The sequence below is a fragment of the Phymastichus coffea genome, unplaced genomic scaffold (genome assembly GCF_024137745.1).
Source record: "Phymastichus coffea isolate CEN01 unplaced genomic scaffold, Cenicafe_Pcof_1.1 PCOF00031, whole genome shotgun sequence".
Lineage (NCBI taxonomy): Eukaryota > Metazoa > Arthropoda > Insecta > Hymenoptera > Eulophidae > Phymastichus > Phymastichus coffea.
Genome location: NW_026706842.1, coordinates 3,438,530 through 3,456,201, shown reverse-complemented (window position 1 = coordinate 3,456,201; position 17,672 = coordinate 3,438,530). Strand labels below are relative to the sequence as shown.

Below are 17,672 nucleotides of genomic sequence, written 5' to 3'. Positions count from 1 at the left end.
CAACGCTGCACCTTCCACTTCGACCGGCGGCCCGACTGATTGAGTTTCATCCCGCGAGCCGTTCGAGCGCGCGCAAGAAGAAACCGCTCGAAGCGAGCTCGGGGCGCCTACCGATGTACTTATCGGAGCGGAGTGCCGGGCGTGCGTTTCGCGCGGCAGTTTGTCGGTTGTGTTTTGCCGAGGGCCGGCCGAGCCGCCGGCGAGAGCCAATCGCGAGGCTCTCGTCGTCGACTCCGAGCGCTGCGCTCTGCTCTATCTCTCGCGTGAACTTGTTCTATCGGATATCCTCGAATATTGCCGAGCGCGATATTGAGTCGATAAGAGTACCCGCTGTTTTATTGGCACGTGTTGCTGCTGCTGGTCGCTCGGTCGCATGACTCGCATCACTCTTGCTCGAGCACGAATAAAAGTCCCTGCCGCTGCCGTCAAAAAAAAAAAAAAAAAAAAAATTGTCGCCACGCGCTCGGCTCTTTTACGCGGAGTCCCTGAAATTTTCATCGCTCGTTTCGCGCGCGGCACGACGAAATATTCCAGACGCGTTGTGCAGTTTCGGCGCGCCTCATCCGACGAGCGAACCCCCTGCCCGGCGAAAAGGAAAAGTCCCTCGCGAAAGACTCGCCGGAGTTAATCATCGTTCCGCGGCGTCGCTCTTCGCGGCCGCGAGAACTTGGCTAATGATAAACGTAGTCGTCGCCCGATAAGGGTAACCGCTTGCCGCGCGGAAAGTACGCGCGCGCGAGATAAGTGAGTTTCCTTTGGTCGTTGAAAACCACCTGAGGAATAAGATATACGAAAGGGGGAAAGAGACAAAAATGGGCGGGACTGCGGGGCAGGAAGGCATTCGCGTAGGTAACGGCATCCACTACACATTTACGCCGCTTCGAATTTCGCTCGCCGCGGGAATTCCTGGCAGAAGCTCGCAGGTCACGTGGGACGCCGGCTAAGAAGTGCATTTTTGCGCGATATCTTATTCAGAGCACGGCCGGAGTAACCGAGCGAGTATCGGTCTGCCTGCCTGCAGACGCTTATTTCAATAAGAATGAAACTGCCTTCTTCCGGTTATCGCCCCCTTCCCCTCCTCTCTGTCCGAAAAAAAGCAAATTTCGTCGAGTACGGGCGCAGGGCTCCGATCCAGCGAGTGCAGTTGCTAAGGAACTTGCGCAGCTCGGAATAACAAAATTTGTCGCGCTCGGCGGCGACTCATTAACCCCGCAATTACCCCTTTGCGCAGCGGCAATTTGCCGGCTCGCTGCTGAAAGTCGCGCGTGAGAGCAGCCGTGGCTGAAAAAGCGCTCGCCGCGCCCCGTCGAATCAAATTGCGATTCGTTCGAATTAAAGCCACGCGAGCGAGCGAGCGCTTGGCTTCGGAATAAAATTAAAAAAAAAAAAAAAAAAAAAAAAAAAATATAACGTTATAAATGCTTCAAGGCCCGAGCGCGCGCGATTTATCGTCGTCGAGGCCATTGGCCTTTCGTTAAGCCTCGGCAGAGGCACTTGAATTCCGCGACTTTTTCCTTCTCCGCTGGCCTCCCCCCGTGCCCGGGGTCGTATGCAGCTGCGCCGGGGAAAAAAAGGCACGCCACCGTCACCGCGCGCGTAGGGTTGAACCTCGATCGCGGTGGCGAGAGTAGTTTGAAAATTCACAGCAAGAATTTCCTTTCTCGCTCGATGTCACCTGCGCCTTTATCGCTGCGCGTTGTTTTTTCTTTTTTTCCGTTTTATCCTTTCCCTCGGGTGGAGAATCCGCTTTGTTTAGCTGCCATCGCTCGATGTAAATTAAAAATTGAATGAAATCTGCGATTTTGGCCGTCGCGATGGCTTCTCGATCGTCGTTAAACTGCGCGCTAGATGCATTTATTTCCAGGGACCAAGTAATCCTTCAACGTCGGCAGCCGCTTTTCCCACTTGGCCAAGTAATTTTTCAACAGATTTCCGGAAAAAATCTTGGCGCTCCGAGTCGCTCGTTGCCGTGCTTCAAGATTTTGCAAATTGAAAAATCTTGACTCGCTGCCGAACGCGCGAAATAATGCCTTCATAACCGGACGCCAGATTACGGAAATGTTGAAGTCTGTGCCGGACCCGCAAGAGCAATAAAAGCGCTGTTAATTACGCAAGATAAACGAGCACGCCTAGCGCGTCTGCGTTCGCAAAGGTCACGTATCTCGGTAAGTTTACTCGCAAGTTTCCGGCTCCGCGAGCGGCCCTTCGAATTCAGCTCCACCATTATCGTCCAGCCGAGCCGAGCCGCCCCAGCGATTGCCAAGGCTCGCCTCGGAAACTGGAATTCCAGACGCAGTCGTTCGGCATTGCGCGAAGCCGCAAGCGACCTGCGGCGCACTCGAATAACGGAATAATGAATACCGTGAGAGCGCCGGTCAAGTACGCGCTCGCAGCTGTTTATTATTGCAAATTGACAGGCGCCGCGCTTATATCGCCAAAGCCTCGTCGCCATTTGAATACTTTAATAAAGAAATATTCAAATTGCGCGCGATCAAACAATAACGCGGAGCGCGCTTTATAAAATATGGATGAAACGCCTCGCTACCCCCCCCCCCCCCCCTCTTCTTCGCCACCCATTGAAAATAAATCGGTCTGCGCTTCGGCTTCGTGCTCCCTCGTCGGCGCTACACATTTAATGCTGATATCGCTGCGCAGCTAATTCCCACCAGCTGAATATACTTTGAGCTGCGCTCTTGATTGGCTTTGCCAAATTGTCACTGCGTCCTTTTCGCGCGAAGCTTTTCACTTCTCAGCGCGACCTTTGTTCAGCAGGATGAACACCGAAAATAGGCCGGTTCGAGTCAGTCAAGAGGCTTTGGATTCCAAGCAAGTGATACAGACGAGCTGCGATCAGACGGCAACGAGAGTGTGAAATCGAAATAGCGATACACTTTGTAGGATCAAAGCGTGACAAGTGGTTGTTCAGTGGAGATAGGGCGGCGAAGGAAGGACGGAATCCGTGACTAAAGCGACGGGGTGAGCGCGTGGAGCGGAAAATAACGAATGAATATAAAATGAAGAATCGGATCAGAAATACCGGAGATTCGAGTTACGAGGTTAAAGAGTCGAGGGCGGAGACGAGGCAAGCGGGCAGGCTGGCAGACAGGCGGGCCAGCTTAAAGCGATTGAATTATTTAAAGGCGCGCTCGAAGAAGCCGGAGCAGGCAGCCTCGGCGAAATCGATGGAATACAAATAAAAGAGGAGCCGGTGAAACTCGAGCGCGCTAATTCCGTTTGTTACCGCGCGAAATCTCATCGGCAACTGAGACCCCAGCCACTTCCCGTCGCGCGATCTTAGTTTCTCGGAATGTGTCGCGTTGATTAAGCGTCGAAAAAATAAGAAAAAATTAAAATACCAGTGGAGGGGGTAGCCACCGACCGGAGCGAGTGTAATTGCAGAAAAAAAAAATCGCTGACGAAGGAAACGGGAAAATGCGGTGGCGCGCTCGCATAATTACTCGATCGTTATCCCCTGGCGCCGCGGCTGCCGGGAGGCTGCAACACAATGCACACTCGGCAGCGCGATAATCTCGAAATCAATAAAGTAGTGTACTGCTGCTCCACCTGCGCGCATGCGCTCGTTCTCGCTCTCTCTCTCTCTCTCCCTCTCTCCCCCTGTCGACTAATGGCCAAAACATTACTTTTTTCGGGCCTTTTTCCGACATCGCTGAACTGCCACAATGTGGCAGGGATTTGCGCCTGTCTTGCGCACCGGCACTTTAATTGACAGGCAACGCGACTAACGAGCGAGCGAAGCGTAATAACGTTGCGTAAGGCATTTGTTTGCAGCTGTTACGAGGTGCCGGTTAATCAACCAGCCCTGCCCCCGCGCAGTGAGTCTTGCGCCCCAGCCCCGCTACTCGGATTCGACACCTTCATTGCAATTTTCGGTATTATTCGCGCAGCCGTACGCGCACTCCTTCTGGCCTTGTAGACGCCTATTCGTTAAGTCAGTAATTAAGCTGGTTAAGCAGGCTACTTCGTTCTAGGTGTTTTATAACGGAATTCAAAGTACCGCGGTGAAATGGCCTACCATTTATTCCAAGCGGAATTCCAGATGAAATATAAAAAATGCGCCGAGCCGACGGTCGCGTTCGATCGAGAGCCCATCGCCATTATTACATAGTAATTAAAGTTTTCATTGACGAGTAATCAAGGGCCGAGTTGTAGAGAAACGCGAGTGCGCGCTCGTTCGAATTGCGTTTCATAAAGAGGTACATTCATTCAGGGGCGATCAGTTAGAAACGGGGGGTACGGGGGAGGAGGTTTAAGCGCCCAACGGGACGGAAAAAGAAAATCAGGTGCGCTTTGATCCTCGTAGCGTTACCTCGGCCATTCGGTCGGACGACGATAAATAAATAAAGGCCGAGTGGCCGTAAAAGGGGAATCAATTCGATTCCCTGCTGGCGAGCTCTTTTCCTCGTCTTTTTCTTCCCCTCTGCCGGCAAGAGAGAGAGAGAGAGAGAGAAAACGCGCTACGCGCGAGCAACAAGTGCCGAGAGACGCCCGGCCAGCGAGCGTCTTTAAGAAGCCACGCTCTCGCGCGCGCACCGGATGTATTCGAATCAGATGGACCTTTCGCTGCTCTCGCTTCTTCCTCGTGGTCGCTCGCGCGCTTGCTTTCTTTTTCATTCGCTCCGCGGCTGGCAGCGCAATCTCGCTAAGAGGCTGCGATCGCCGCTCGGCTTGACCGCCGCTTAAATTTAACGGAATGCTCTCTTTACGGATTCATTGTATTCGCGCCGTGGGCTTTTCTTGAATTGCCCCTCGGCTCACTCTCTTTGATGCCTGCCTTTCGTTTCTTCCTTCCTTGCATATTTCATCGCTTTTGTTTATTTATTTATATCTCTTTTTTATTGTTTTTTTCAATTCTTATTTGGCTTTGGAAGGTTATTTGCAAAACGGATCCGCAATATTTTTCGATGAATGGCTTGTGTTACGTCAAGAGAAGCTTTGGTTCGATCCGTGCCATTATCCGCCGTGAAACACCGAATCAGCCATAACAAAAAAGGAGCAGGACGTTCGTCGAAAGCAAATGTTTTTCACAAAGCAGCGACGGAGCGATGTTTTTTTTTTTCGAACATGCAAATATTCGCGCACGAAACTAAAATAACCCCTCGCAGCGAAAGGTCTTGCGCCTCCGGTATATAATGGGACAAAAAGCGGAGTTGCATCTGCAAAAATGTTCCTCGTAATTCATCCGGCTCGAAAATCCATTTCACTCTCGGGCGGTCGTGCGTCCTTAAATTGCGCGCGTTTATCACAAAGTATGCTCGCGTGCGGGGGGGAAAAAAACAAAAAAAAAAAAAAAGAAAAAAATGAAAGAAAGGAAGAAGGAAAGGCGGCAGAGGAAAAATGTGGAGCTGAATGGAGGTTGCGTTGGTGGCGGCACAAAGGCACGCGAAAATGAAAATCGTGCCACCAATAATCGCGAGCGCGCCGCGCGCTTTCCAGATGAGATTTGCCGTCTGCGTCGCGCCGCGGCGGCAGGGATAAGGTTGTCGACGAGTCGAGTGGAGGGCGCGCGCGCGCGCCAGTGGCGTCGCTGTCTCCTTGATTCTCTGGCGCGAGCGTCAGCGCTTTTTACGTCGATGGAGGGAGCCATTCTCGGGGCGCTTGTTCCCCAGACGCCGAGGAAGCGTATTTGTCGAGCGTGCCTCGAGCCCTTTCCTGATGAATTGACCGGGACCGCCGACTGCCTGCAGTTCGGAGGATACCCCCTCCCGGGCCTGGCCCCGAAAACAGCTTATTTTGCGGAGTGCCGCGCTTACTTGCAATCAGCCGACGCAGCTCCGCTTGCGCGAAAAGAGGAAGGAGGGAGGAAAAGAAAACTGATCGGCAGCGCGTCGACTAATTAAAAAGAAAATCATAAAAATGACGCTCGAAGGCAAGCCGTAAAAGCATGGGGGCTGTGCCTCTGGCTCGGGCAGCGGGCGAGAGAAGGAAAAAAGGTTGTAGCCGGCGAGAGAGCTGCAGAGACAATCGAGAGGATCTCGTAAAACGAAATTAAACAGCGCATAAAAGGAGCAAACGAGCCGCTCCAATTATCCGGCCTCGATCGGCCGTGTATTTCAAAAGAAATGGAAGGAAAAGCGGAGGCAAGGAGGAATCGCGGAAAGACGGCGGGGGAATACGTTTGCCAGGGCCGCTCCTGACTGGCAAGTGGCTGGAGAAAGCACTTAGGAGCTGGCCGGCGTATAAAAAGAAGGCAAACACATCGAGCTGGCTTTCAAAGTCGTATAAACGCCATCAGCTGAGCGCCAGTGGGTTAGGCTTTTTTCCGCGTCCTCTTTCTGCTCCACGCGAGATGGGAGGGGGCTCGATTAGACTTACCATGAACGAAGGAGAGGAGGGTGGCGATGAGCAGGGCGAGCCTGAGTGGCTGAGCGTCGGCCGCCGCCGCCATCCTGCCAGCTCGTTACGTCGATGCAGCTTTCTCCTGCGAACACAACACACACACGGACGGGGTCAGCCTCGATCGGTCAGTCAGCCCAGCGAGCCAGTCAGTCTGGCAAGCTGCCACGCACTCGCTCTGCGATATCGCCGACCGGTGCCCGTATTCGCTAATTTCACGCCGAGCCCGGCCGTTGTTTGCTCCTTCCCTAGCCGTGTTTTCTCAGCTCTTTTTCAGCGTCGAGCCTCGGCGCGACTTTCGTTTTTTCCAGCCCCGCGGTCTGCATCGAGTCTCGTGATTTGTTTGCGACGCTTCGAGGGCTTTCCTCCGCGAGCGCTCCGCGCGCTCTCATCGTGCTTCAAACCAAATTATTTACTCGGCGCTGCTTTTGTTTTTTGTTTTATTCCGCTCGCGCCGAGCAAACTTTATTTTTTCATCGAAAGTTGGCAGTCGGTGTTTGATTTCAGTCGTCGGACTGCAAGTAGGCAGAAGGCGAAAGAAAAATAAAATAAAATAAAATGCACGTTACCAAATATCGATGTACGGCAGCTGGGAGACGGTGTGTCGAGCGTGCATATAAAGAGGTATAAAAATCCTTTCACCGCGGATGTACTTTTTTAACAGCTGGAGCGTATGGTTTATTGAGCAGCTCGCACGCACCAAAGAATCTCGCGTGGCGTGCATTTTTCGGTTTAATTACGGAAGTTCGGCAAGCCAGTCTGGGTTGTAAAAGTGGCAGCACCAGAATGGAGCGATAAAAAGTCCGCTCTGGAATCGCGCCACATAAAAGACAAGTTGCGAGCTTGCGCGCGCGCGCGCGCGCGCGAGAGAGAGAGAGAGCGAGAGAGAGAGATAGACTACGGTGACTACTCCGCGTAAAAAGAAGTTCGGAAAAAGCGAAAGCTAACGAAACAATCCCGCGTGCTCATCGCTTTTCCCCGCTTTACTGCCTCTCGAGGCCAAGTTTTTTAAGGATGAGCTCCCTGCTGGCACTTGCCGCCAGCTTGCCTTCGACGGAACACTCCCAGCGATTCCAAGTTGTTTATACTCGTGACGACATTATCGGCAAGGTTGCCGCGCCGTCGGAATTATCTCGCCTCGGCATCGGGCGACTTCGCGCGACAAATCGGCAAATCGTCCGGGAAAGCCGTCGTCTGTTTACTTCCGAATGAACCTCCCAAGCGCACTTTTGCAGATCGCCGAAAATTAAGACGATCTACCTTTCGGTACTCCAGACTACATGACGGATTTCCTTTTTCTCTCGCCCACTCTCGCGTCTCTCGTTAACGAACTCCGTCGCAATGCAATTTGCAGTCCCTTTTCCAGCTGCGCAAAACAAAAGTCCAACGCGATATTTTTTCGGATCAGATGTCTTGAATATGCGTTGGTTGGAAGTTGGTGATTGCGCATGTGGGCGAAAGCGGCAATTGGCAACGAGGAAAAAAGGCAAGAGAAAAATGGAGAGAGAGAACAAAATTTCAGTTGCGGACGATTCAGAGCGCAATCACGCGCTTCGCACTGTTTGCCGGTTAATTAGATCATACGTGCGCCGCGGGCAAATGTTAACGAGGTCGCGAAAAAATGTTTGTCGAAGCAAGGGCTGCTTGCAGTCGGCGCAGAGGGAGCAGCAGCTAATGTTACATTGGCGAACGGGGTAAACAACAGTCGAATAAATACGAGCACCAAGCTGGCCGGTCATATTGACGGATCAAAATTGACGTTTATCAGACCCGGCCCAAACTTCAGCGTCACGATTTTCCCTATAAAATTGATAAAGCGTATCTTCATTGCCGAGCCGCGTGTTGAAATATTGACTGTTTTCGCGAATTGAGCTTGCGTTTCAGCCGAACGCGCGCGCGGTCGCGCAGAATGTCGAACGGCGCTGGAACGTCCGATAAAATTGTTGGCACTGGAAACCTGACAAACGAGAGAAAGGAGAGACAAATTTCTGGCGTGCTTCGATGAATTATAGGTCGAGTAATAAAAGGCGAGCTAGGCGAGCGAGCCGAGGCGGGAGCGCGGGCGCAGCGGTAATTTCGCGCGGCTGCAGGAAAATCCTGGGGAAATAGTGGATTTTTCGACGAGGCTCGGGGCTCGGCAGTTTTCAAGTAGCTCGCGCTGGCATCCGGGGTACAATTCCCCCTTGACTGCGCGCAGCCCGCAGCGCGGCTGCACTCGCGTCGAGTGGGCGAACCGCACTCGAGCGAAGACGCCGACGAACTCGTCGATCTTAATTGCGAATTTGAGCAGCGCCAGCGAGCGACAACTGTCTCGCTGCCGCCGCCGCCGCGGAATCAAACGATTTTACGCTCCAGATGAACGGGAGAGGCCTGGCTCTTTGGCGATCGTCGCCGAGAGCGAGGCCTATCCCGCCGTGCAGAAAGGAGCGCCCGACGGAAAGAAGCGACGCAACCGGCTCCGACTTGCTTTCGCTCGGTCGTCCGACGGATCATCAGGGCCACGGGTAATTGCAGCATCGAGCCGACGCTCCGGGAAGCAAAAGGTTAAACGTCTTTGTCCTGGGCTTTCCGCTGGGAGAATGAACTTTTCCATGACCTCCACCGCTCCTCCCGCCTTGCCGGCTGTCAGCGAGCTCGCAAGCTAACTTCGCGCATCGAGCTCCAACTTTTGGCTTCCTCGTCGCCTGCGCACGTAAGAAAACCTCCGAGACTCTCGCTCGACGCTTGACTGCCGTCGCGAGGCGGAATGCACTCGCGCAAAGTTCGCCACAGCGGCGACTTCGCGTTTCGACTGGCTCGCGCTCGCGAGATCGACTAGCGAAGGTGTTCCCGGCCGCCTGCATTATCAATTCCGTTTGGCGACTCGCTGCAGCCGCGCGGAAATCAAAGCGCCGGCTGCTCCTTGCGCACTTGTTCCCGACAACTCCTCCGTGGCCGCTTGCTCTCGCGCGGCGGAATCAATTACGCGGGAGGGCCGACGGGACGACGGCGGGGCGTTTCAATATGCGCGGGGGAGCTGGCGCGCGCATCAGACGCCGCTGCTCGGCCGGAAAATGCTCGATCCCTCGCCCGCCCGCCGCGACACCCGTAAAAGCGAACGCTTATGAAACATGCAAGCTCGCAGAGAGGCGGCCTCTCTCGCTTTAGCCTCGTTTCCCTGAAAGACAGGCCCGCGCAAGAGAGAGAGAGAGAGAGAGAGAGAGCGCGAAAGCAATTTCCCGGGGACAATCGAGTGTACCGGCCGTCGAGACGTCCGCGAAAGAGCGCTCGCGCCCGTGCGCATCCGCTGACTCCGCGCGCGCGCGGACGCCATTGTTCCCGGCGCCGAGCTCACGCGGGCGGGCCTCACCGTGACGCGCAGTCTGCCGTACCGCGCGAGACAGCGAACCGGTTGTGTTTAAATCAGCTGGCTGGCTGGCTGGCTGGCTGGCTGTCTGGCCAAAGGCTATCCGCAGCTTGCGCGTGCCATTTGCCTGATTAAAGCCCCTTCCCCGTCGCCTACCGCTGTCCGCCCACTTCCCTGCTGCAACTCTGGCAACCCGGGGTTATTCGGATTATACCTAAGTTCCGCCAGCCCACAGCGACCGAACGAGCCGTTGTGCTGCCAAACTTCCGCGGGATTTCGAATATCTTTGCGGTTCGATTGATCAAATGACAGCCGGCGCTGCGTTGCGCGGGAACCCTCGAAAGATTGATTTCGTTCTCTAAATGTTAATGGATAGCGAATTACTCGCTAGCGAAGCGCGCCCGTGTCGAGAATCCATCTCCGTCGATCTCCACGCGACGATAAATCCGAGCATGCCGTTCGTCGCTCTCGTTTGCGAATAGAAATAAATGCCTGCTCCTCCGGCCGACGAGTGGAGGGACGAGAATTTGCAGTCGATCGGACATAAGAGAGGAAAAAAACTTTGAGGGCGCGTCGGAGCTTTGATCACTCTCGGAATTAAAGGGGTCGCGCGGGCGTGGACATCGCGTCAACGGCGAACGCCGAGATGAAAAGGCCGCGGCCAAAACGACCGCGGGCGCCTCATCATATCCATCAAGAGAACCGGCGTAGCCCATTTTTTCGTCGCCGGCGCGGCTCTTTCTCTTCTCGCTTGCAGCTTCATTACGTATCGCCGGAGACACAATAATTCGACGTCGGGAGGGCGCGGAGGCAAGAAGCTGGCGGCCCATTCATGCTCGGCTCGGCACACTTTTGTCGAGCGCGCTCGCGCGGAAAACCGAGGAAGAGAGAGAGAGAGAGAGAGAGAGAGAGAGAGAGAGAGTGAGAGAGAGAGAGAGAGCGCACCACTTTGGAAATTAGCGCGCGGCGGTTCAACGAACCCCGAGCGGCTTTATTGTTTGCTTTCGCGCCTTGCTCGTATCGCCGCAGTCCGGGATTAAAATTCGAGAGCGCGCGCGCATCGATCGCGCCGAAGCATTATCGCGCGGACAGCCTTCACGGCATTACTTAGCCTGATGAGCTGCGCCCGCCCGAGCATTGTAATAAGACTCCGGCTCGAGTGCCGCCCACGCACCCGTAGCGGCTGCCAAATGCTCGTCCCTTATGCTCCCCGGCGATGCGTATACGTCGTGGTCTGGAATATAGACGACCGCGCGAGCGACTATACGTCTTGGCTTTCTACGACTGAGAGCCCAGTCGAGGCGAGCTATCGCTTGGCGCGCGGATTTCAAACTACGAGGAGACTGCTCCCGGCGAAAGTTTTTCGGCGTGGCATGCCGCTCGGGGCCGAATCCCGGCTAACGAAAGCTCCGCGCGACGATGTCCCGCGTTGAACGCGCGAAGCGATTACCGCTCCTCCGTGCCACCCAAAGCCACTTGTTTACCGCTGCTCTTTCGATTATTTATACCAGCTGCTGCCATCGGCCCGGACTTCTCCTCTAAATGTTTATGAGCCGACTTGTCGGGCAACGGTTCGCGCTCGCATTGTCTCCGTCGAGTGCAGTTTGAACAATGAGCAAATCGATATAGCCAATGTAGCGCAACGAATGATACGAGGCGAGTGTTCCTTCTTCCGCGAAATCAGCAGCCTGTTTTACCGAGGCAAACGAGATAAGCGAGGAGAGTGACATTTATAAAAACGCGACGATAGCCAGTTCATTCGAATGAATCTTCGAATCCACGGGAAATTAACGGCCACGCGTTGCTCCCTCAAAGGGATCAATTGAATGTCCGTTAAAACGCGTCGTTCTACGCGCACATGTATCATTCGAGCGATCCAAGAGCTGAGAGCCCCATGGAATAACCATAAAAAGAGTGGAAAAGCAAGAGAAGAGGTATTAGTGTTGAGCGTCGCGGCATATGACTTATCGCTACAATCTCATCGGCGCACACGTCGGGGTAGAGCGTACGAAAAAAAAGCGTCGCGATTCCTGAGCGATAATCCGTAACGATAGCCGACGAGCGATACGCACTCTCCCTCTCTCTCTCTCTCTCTCTCTCTCTTTCCATACGTCGCATCGGCGATTCCCGATACACACTCGATACGCTCTTGGGCCGCGCGTGCCGGATCCGCGCTAATTACGCAGCCTCTCTCTCTCTCTCTCTCTCTCTTCTTCTGCCTTTTTTCCGAGAGAGAGAGAGAGGGAGATATCGCGCGCGTCGAGATAATCCTGGTGTTTTTTTTTTCATCGAAACACGTTGAACAATTGACAAAGGCCGGGAACGCGTCGCCCGGCACGAAGATGCAGGTAGCGAAGTTAGTAGCGAGCGGCGTATAATTCATCAGGGAAAGCGAGGCCGCGCATGCGGAGCAGCGCCGGCAGTGGCACGCACGTCGAGTCTGAATGCACAATGCTCGCTGGCTCGTGTGACAGGTTGCGCAAGCAAACGCGCGTCGCTCGCATTATCGTAAGGACAAATAGTACGTCGCCGAGCGCGCCCGGCATTGTTATTATCCGACGACACCTTCCCCGGCAATAAAGCCCCCCTCCCACCCACCCACCGCCTCCCATTTCCGCCCCCGCATTGCCGTTTCATTCTAGCTGCGTCTGCTCGCGCGCGCGCTCGCTCTTTCGCTCTCGTTGTTGCGTGCGTTCTCGTCGTTTTGTCGATGCGCGGCGGACCTTGCACTTGAAACTTTCATTTCGGCCGGAGAAAGTGCGGGGGCTGCGTTCTTATTGTCCGGCGATTAAAGTGTTCAGCGGCCGAGAGTTTTGAGGGTACTCGGCTTTGCGCGCGTTTCGAATGTTTGCGCAGCGACGGATGAGAGAAAAAAAACCAAGTTCGCCGTGCGTATTCCGACGCGCGCGCTCGTTGTCCCCGGCCGCGACGACTCGCAGACTTCCGAATTCCGGCCCGTCCGAGAGAGAGAGGGAGAGAGAGAGAGAGAGAGAGAGAGAGAGAGAGAGAGAGAGAGAGAGAGAGAGAGAGAGAGAGAGAGAGCGTATTAATAAGTCCGGAAGAGCGCGACGCGTTTGACGCACGCCGAGAGACAGGAGCAGCGTTCGATCAAAGCGCGATCGAGCGCGACGACGAGTGCCCGGCAATTTCTGCGTATCCACTCCCGCCGCTCGCTCGCTTTTCTTTCTCGCTGCTCGCGCGCCAATAGCTCGCGGCCCGGCTATTTTTCCTCGGTCTCTCGTTCCAGGCTCGGTTCGATTTTTGCCATCCCTCCCTCTCTGTCGCGGTCGGATGCGTCCCTCCGGCCGTTCGTCATAGCTTTTTGCTCTCGGGGATACACTTTGCGATCCCGCTCTCGACGCCGCGTATACATTAGCCCTTCACTTTTGTTCTCTCGTCAGGGATATTTGCCCAATTTCGCCAAACATCCGCCGCGAGATACGGTGCCGCTCCGTCCCGCGAGTGCAGCTCGCGCGAGGAAGGAAAAACAGTCTTCTCGAGTGCCAGATGCAAAATTATGTCGAAATTCAGCGCTCGTTCCATTGCGCTGACCCGTATTTCTCCAACATATCCGACACTGCGAAAGTTAATAGCAGTACTTGCAAGTTTTCATTGTGAAATCCCTCGGCACTCGCGAGGCGTCCTTCGCAAAAATAAAAAACAAAAAATAAAGAAAGAGAAAAAAAGTCCGACAAAGTTGGCGGGCGAGCAGTAGCCGAGCTGAAAATGGCGATAAATTCGAATGAAAGGGATCAGCGAGCAACTGGAGCTCCACCGATAAAAAGCCGGGCCCTCGGGAGTCGAGTAAGTGCCGCGAGACCCCGAGTAAATTAGATAAACATTCGGCGGCAGGCTAGAAACAAGCCGAAGATAAAGGGTCAAAGAGGTAGATTTGCGGGCTCGCGCGAGTCGAGCTGCGACCGCGAGGAGGCGGGCGCGGCATTAAGGGGCTCTTTCAGCGCTCGAAAGCCTGACCGCAGCCGCTTTGCAGCGGCGAGCGCGCGTGCAGCCGGCTGTTAAATCGATCTTCGCCCGGTCCGAAACCGAGCGCCCTCGCGCCTCCCGCGTCGGTCCCGTTGGCGACCCGCGCCACTTCCTCGACTCGTCCCGCGAGGAACGCGCTCGCGGCAGCGTCGAACCCGTCCCCGCGTCTTCCCTTTATTTTTGATTGCGTTGGCATCCCTCGCGAGAAGATACGCCGTTGATGCAGTAGCCGCCTACCCGTCCGGGCGCTCGACCAGCGGATAAGCGGGAAGAGAACGGAGCAACTTCCCGATCGCTGGCCGCAGCTGATAAATTTCTCGAATTTTGCCCCGAGGAGTCAAATCAGTCAGTCGCGACTGCGATCCACGCGAGGGATTAATCTCGCGCGAGTGCACACGCTGCGTCCCGTCGATTGTTGCGGATACGACGGCGCCGCCGCAGCCGTACCCGCGAGAATTCATATAGCGCTGAACTTTTCATTGATCGACCGAGTTCGTTGCGCAAATGAAACGCGTCGGGGAGCCGCTCTGAAATATTTTTATCGGCCTTCCTCGCCGCGTTCCCGACGGCGATTACATTGATCACTCGTCCAATGAAAACGAGCCCGCGCCTGCAGAAGTCAATCGGCCGGGACGGGAAAGATGCTTAGCCCGCTGTGCAGGAAAGACTAATGAACGGAATCAGACTCCCTTTCTCTTTTGGTTACCGCGATCGTGCCTGGAGATTAGCATACTCGTCGAGCAAGTTGGCGGGGTGGGGGTGGGGGGGGGGGGGGGCAAAACTGCCGTTCGACTGCTGGGACACTGTAAAGCCGGTTGGCCCTGTCAGCGCGAGCATCGATTGTCCCGTGTACGGTGTGTATCCGATCGTTTTTCACAGTTAATGAGCCCGGCGACCTGCGCGTGTGCCTCCAATTAAATTCCATCGGAATCCGAACGTACGAACAGCGAATGCCAATAGCTCGACTACTCACTCCGGCGGGTAATGAGAGGACGTGCGCCTCGCCGCCGAGGAGATACACTTTTCACGGGCGGCTCTGCGATCGTTCGGCCTGCCGACGTGATCGGGCGAAGGCGACGTTCTCCCCCGCCGCCTCTCCTCCGCGACAGCCGCGCTCCTCTTTGCGTTCTCCGAATCTGAATGTTTTGCGAGTTTCCCTCGGGGAGAAGTGCCGCCGCGAGAGAGTTCGCTTTTATCGCGGCACATCCGCGGCGACGTAATGTCTCGACATTTGATGAAAGCTCGTTCGGGCACGCGGCGCGCTAAAGAGACGTCTCGCGTGCGGAAAATAATGGGCGCAGTTTTACTGCGACTGCGCGACAGCAAGAGCGTGGAGACAGTTTTCCAGACAATAAAGCCAAGAGTGCGCGGCGCGCGAGGAGAGCCGCTGGTCTCCAAGCTGAAAACACCCGTTCAAAATTAACACCGGCGTATAGTAAAAGACCAAGAGGGTGCATTTCGGGGAGGGGACTTCTTTGGAAACCGGTCGGGCGCGTGGCGCACGGGTGAGGATCGACAGGACAGGCGACTAATCAAACGATGCATAATTAAAGAGTTCGCTGTGAGCGTGCCGCCAGCTTGCGGCGCTCTATGATTTATTCCCGGCGGCGCGCAGCAACTACGTTCCTTCGGCAGGCACGTGGCATGCCGAGCGCACACGACGAGATTCTCCGAGATTCCCCGACGCGCAGAGCCTCTCTCTCTCTCTCTCTCTCTCTCTCTCTCTCTCTCTCTCTCTCTCAAAAGCGTCATTACGAAGCTCAACCACTCGTTCCTTTTTCGTTCTCCCTCAAGCCGCCTGATAAGTGCTGCTGCTTAGCCACTCGACACCCTTGCTTGAGAGAGAGAGAGAGAGAGAGACTTGGCTGGGTCTCCGCATTATTTAGTGAATATCGCGCGAATAGCCCCGGCTCCCTTGTTCTAGCGCCACTGCTGCACCGACGATTGCCACGCGCCCCGATGCTCCATGCATCATTCAGCAGTAGAGTGCGACTGCTCTAGCTCGCCTCTTTCTTCTAGTTCTCGTTGACGCGCCCATCGATTCGCCGTTCTCGCCTCGCGAGGCAAATTAAAGCACATCTCCGCGCCGAACGTTTTCGAAAATAATTCGTCTGGCCTCGGCCGCAAACTCGCATCTGCCTAATTAAGCTCGCGCGAGGCGAGAAAACCAAAGCGTCGGCCCGGAGAGCCGCTTGGAAAATTGAAACTTGAAGCATTTACAAAAGCACCGAGGCGAGAAGTGGGCGCGGACAGAAGGAGCGCGCGCGAGTGGATCCTCGCAGGAGGAAATGGAATAAATAAATAAACAACCGTTCGTTCTGGAGCGATATTAAATTTCCGGTTCGTCTCTGTTCCGCAGCTCTGTTCTGCTTCTTCGCCAGCCAGTGCTATCGGCCGATCTCATTTCCCGGGAAACAATGCCGGCAGCAGCCTCGGCGACGTCGACGGCGACGTCGTCGAGGAAAAACCGAGGCACCGCGTCGAGCGTTAAAGAGGCGGCACATGCGCGCCCGAAATATCGATCTCTGTCGCGCGACGGACGCCGGTTTTGTTTTGCTCGAGCGAAGGCGGCCGCGTGTCCGCGCATACGTAAGCTCGAGTCGCGACCGAGCCCTGGCCGGCGCGGCTGCAATTACAGCTTGTTTTTGCCGGCAAACATTTCGAGCGCCGGCTCAATTTGTCATGCGGGCCGCGCCGCGCCGGCAAAATATGAGGATCGATCGAGCGCCGCGAGGCCGGCGCGCGGTAGTTTATTCAGCGGCGCTACCACTCCGCGGCCGAGGTGACTGAAATCCCGCGAATCGAAAGCCGCGAGAGCTTTCAAGAGCTCAGACTCCGGCGCGCATATGTCACCGCTGACGCCGCCGCCAGCTCCTCGAAAGCGATCGCTGTTGCACCACTTTCGAGGGCACTATCGCGGTAATGTGTCCACTTTCGTCGTTTCTCCAGCGCTCGCTACTCGTCCCTTCTCTCTTTCGGCGAACTCCCCGGAGCTTTTCTCTCGCTTATTTCGCGCATCCGCTCTATTCCTCGTCAGCCTCCTCGGCTCGTGCAGAAGATGCCGCAAATTTGTTCGGGTGCTCGTTGGCTGACAAACAAATGTTTGAAGAGACGACGGGTGGAGTGAAATTTTCAGCTCGCAGTGGCATCGTTTGCGCCAGTCCAGTGTGCCGGGTCACCCGATAAACAAATAACCTAGATTTAAGCGAACGGGGAATCGCAGCTGGCGAGCTTGCGAAAAATTCGATGTAATTTCCCGTAGCGAAATTCAATTACAAATAGAGTGCGAGCGAGAGAGAGCGCGAGATGGGCGTGGAGCGGGGAGCTGTAGGAAGGGTCGGTACAGATGTTAACTAGCGCGCCACATGACAATTGAGCGCGCGGCATAAGTAGGTTGTACGTAAAGCCATTGAGCTGCCTGCAGCTTCTCTTCCTGTTGCGCGTGCCCGCGACGACGTGCAGCAGGCGCGCACGGCTCTCGGCTAAACTTCGTTACGCAGTTGGCATTCAGCCTCGTCATCTCTCAATAAGAAAATTAATTTTGCCGGGGCTTTGACTTTGCAGACTACGAGAGCGCGGGGAGAGCGAGTATTGAAAAGGCCCTCGAGCGAGCGAGCGAAGTTGTATCGCGAGCGCCAAGATACGCGCTCCCGGCTAAGATTTATACCGTCGAAATGGAGTTTAGTCAAACACATTTTAGGATTACCGTGCCCCCGCCCACCCAGCTCCCAAATCAACATTCCAGCCTTCCGGCCAGTCGTCGCTGTCCGCTGCGTTCGAGTGGGCTGCCGCGACGTAATTGCTCGGGACTGAATTCCACTTTCGGCTTTAATCGCGTCTCGTTCGCGCCTCGTTCGCACCTCCAACGACTGCCGCGATCGATCACTTTTCCCGGCCGCGTCGCTGGAGTCGACCGATCCGATGCGTTCGCGAGCGGACACTCGCAGTGACGGACTTTCGCCAGGGCGAAATCAATAGGGCGACACTG

General features: G+C 55.2%; 1 protein-coding gene across 11 annotated transcripts in view; it reads right to left on the bottom strand.

Moving 5' to 3' along the window:
- LOC131663128 (cell adhesion molecule Dscam2-like) overlaps nucleotides 1-17,672 on the bottom strand; it is a 62,476-nt gene that overhangs the window by 38,252 nt on the left and 6,552 nt on the right. For all 11 annotated transcript variants that reach the window (XM_058933246.1, XM_058933254.1, XM_058933248.1 and 8 more), the window contains exon 2: nucleotides 6,334-6,439. In XM_058933246.1, coding sequence (XP_058789229.1) covers nucleotides 6,334-6,406 — 73 coding nt within the window. In that variant the 5' untranslated portion in view covers nucleotides 6,407-6,439. The remainder of the gene's footprint in view (nucleotides 1-6,333; nucleotides 6,440-17,672) is intronic.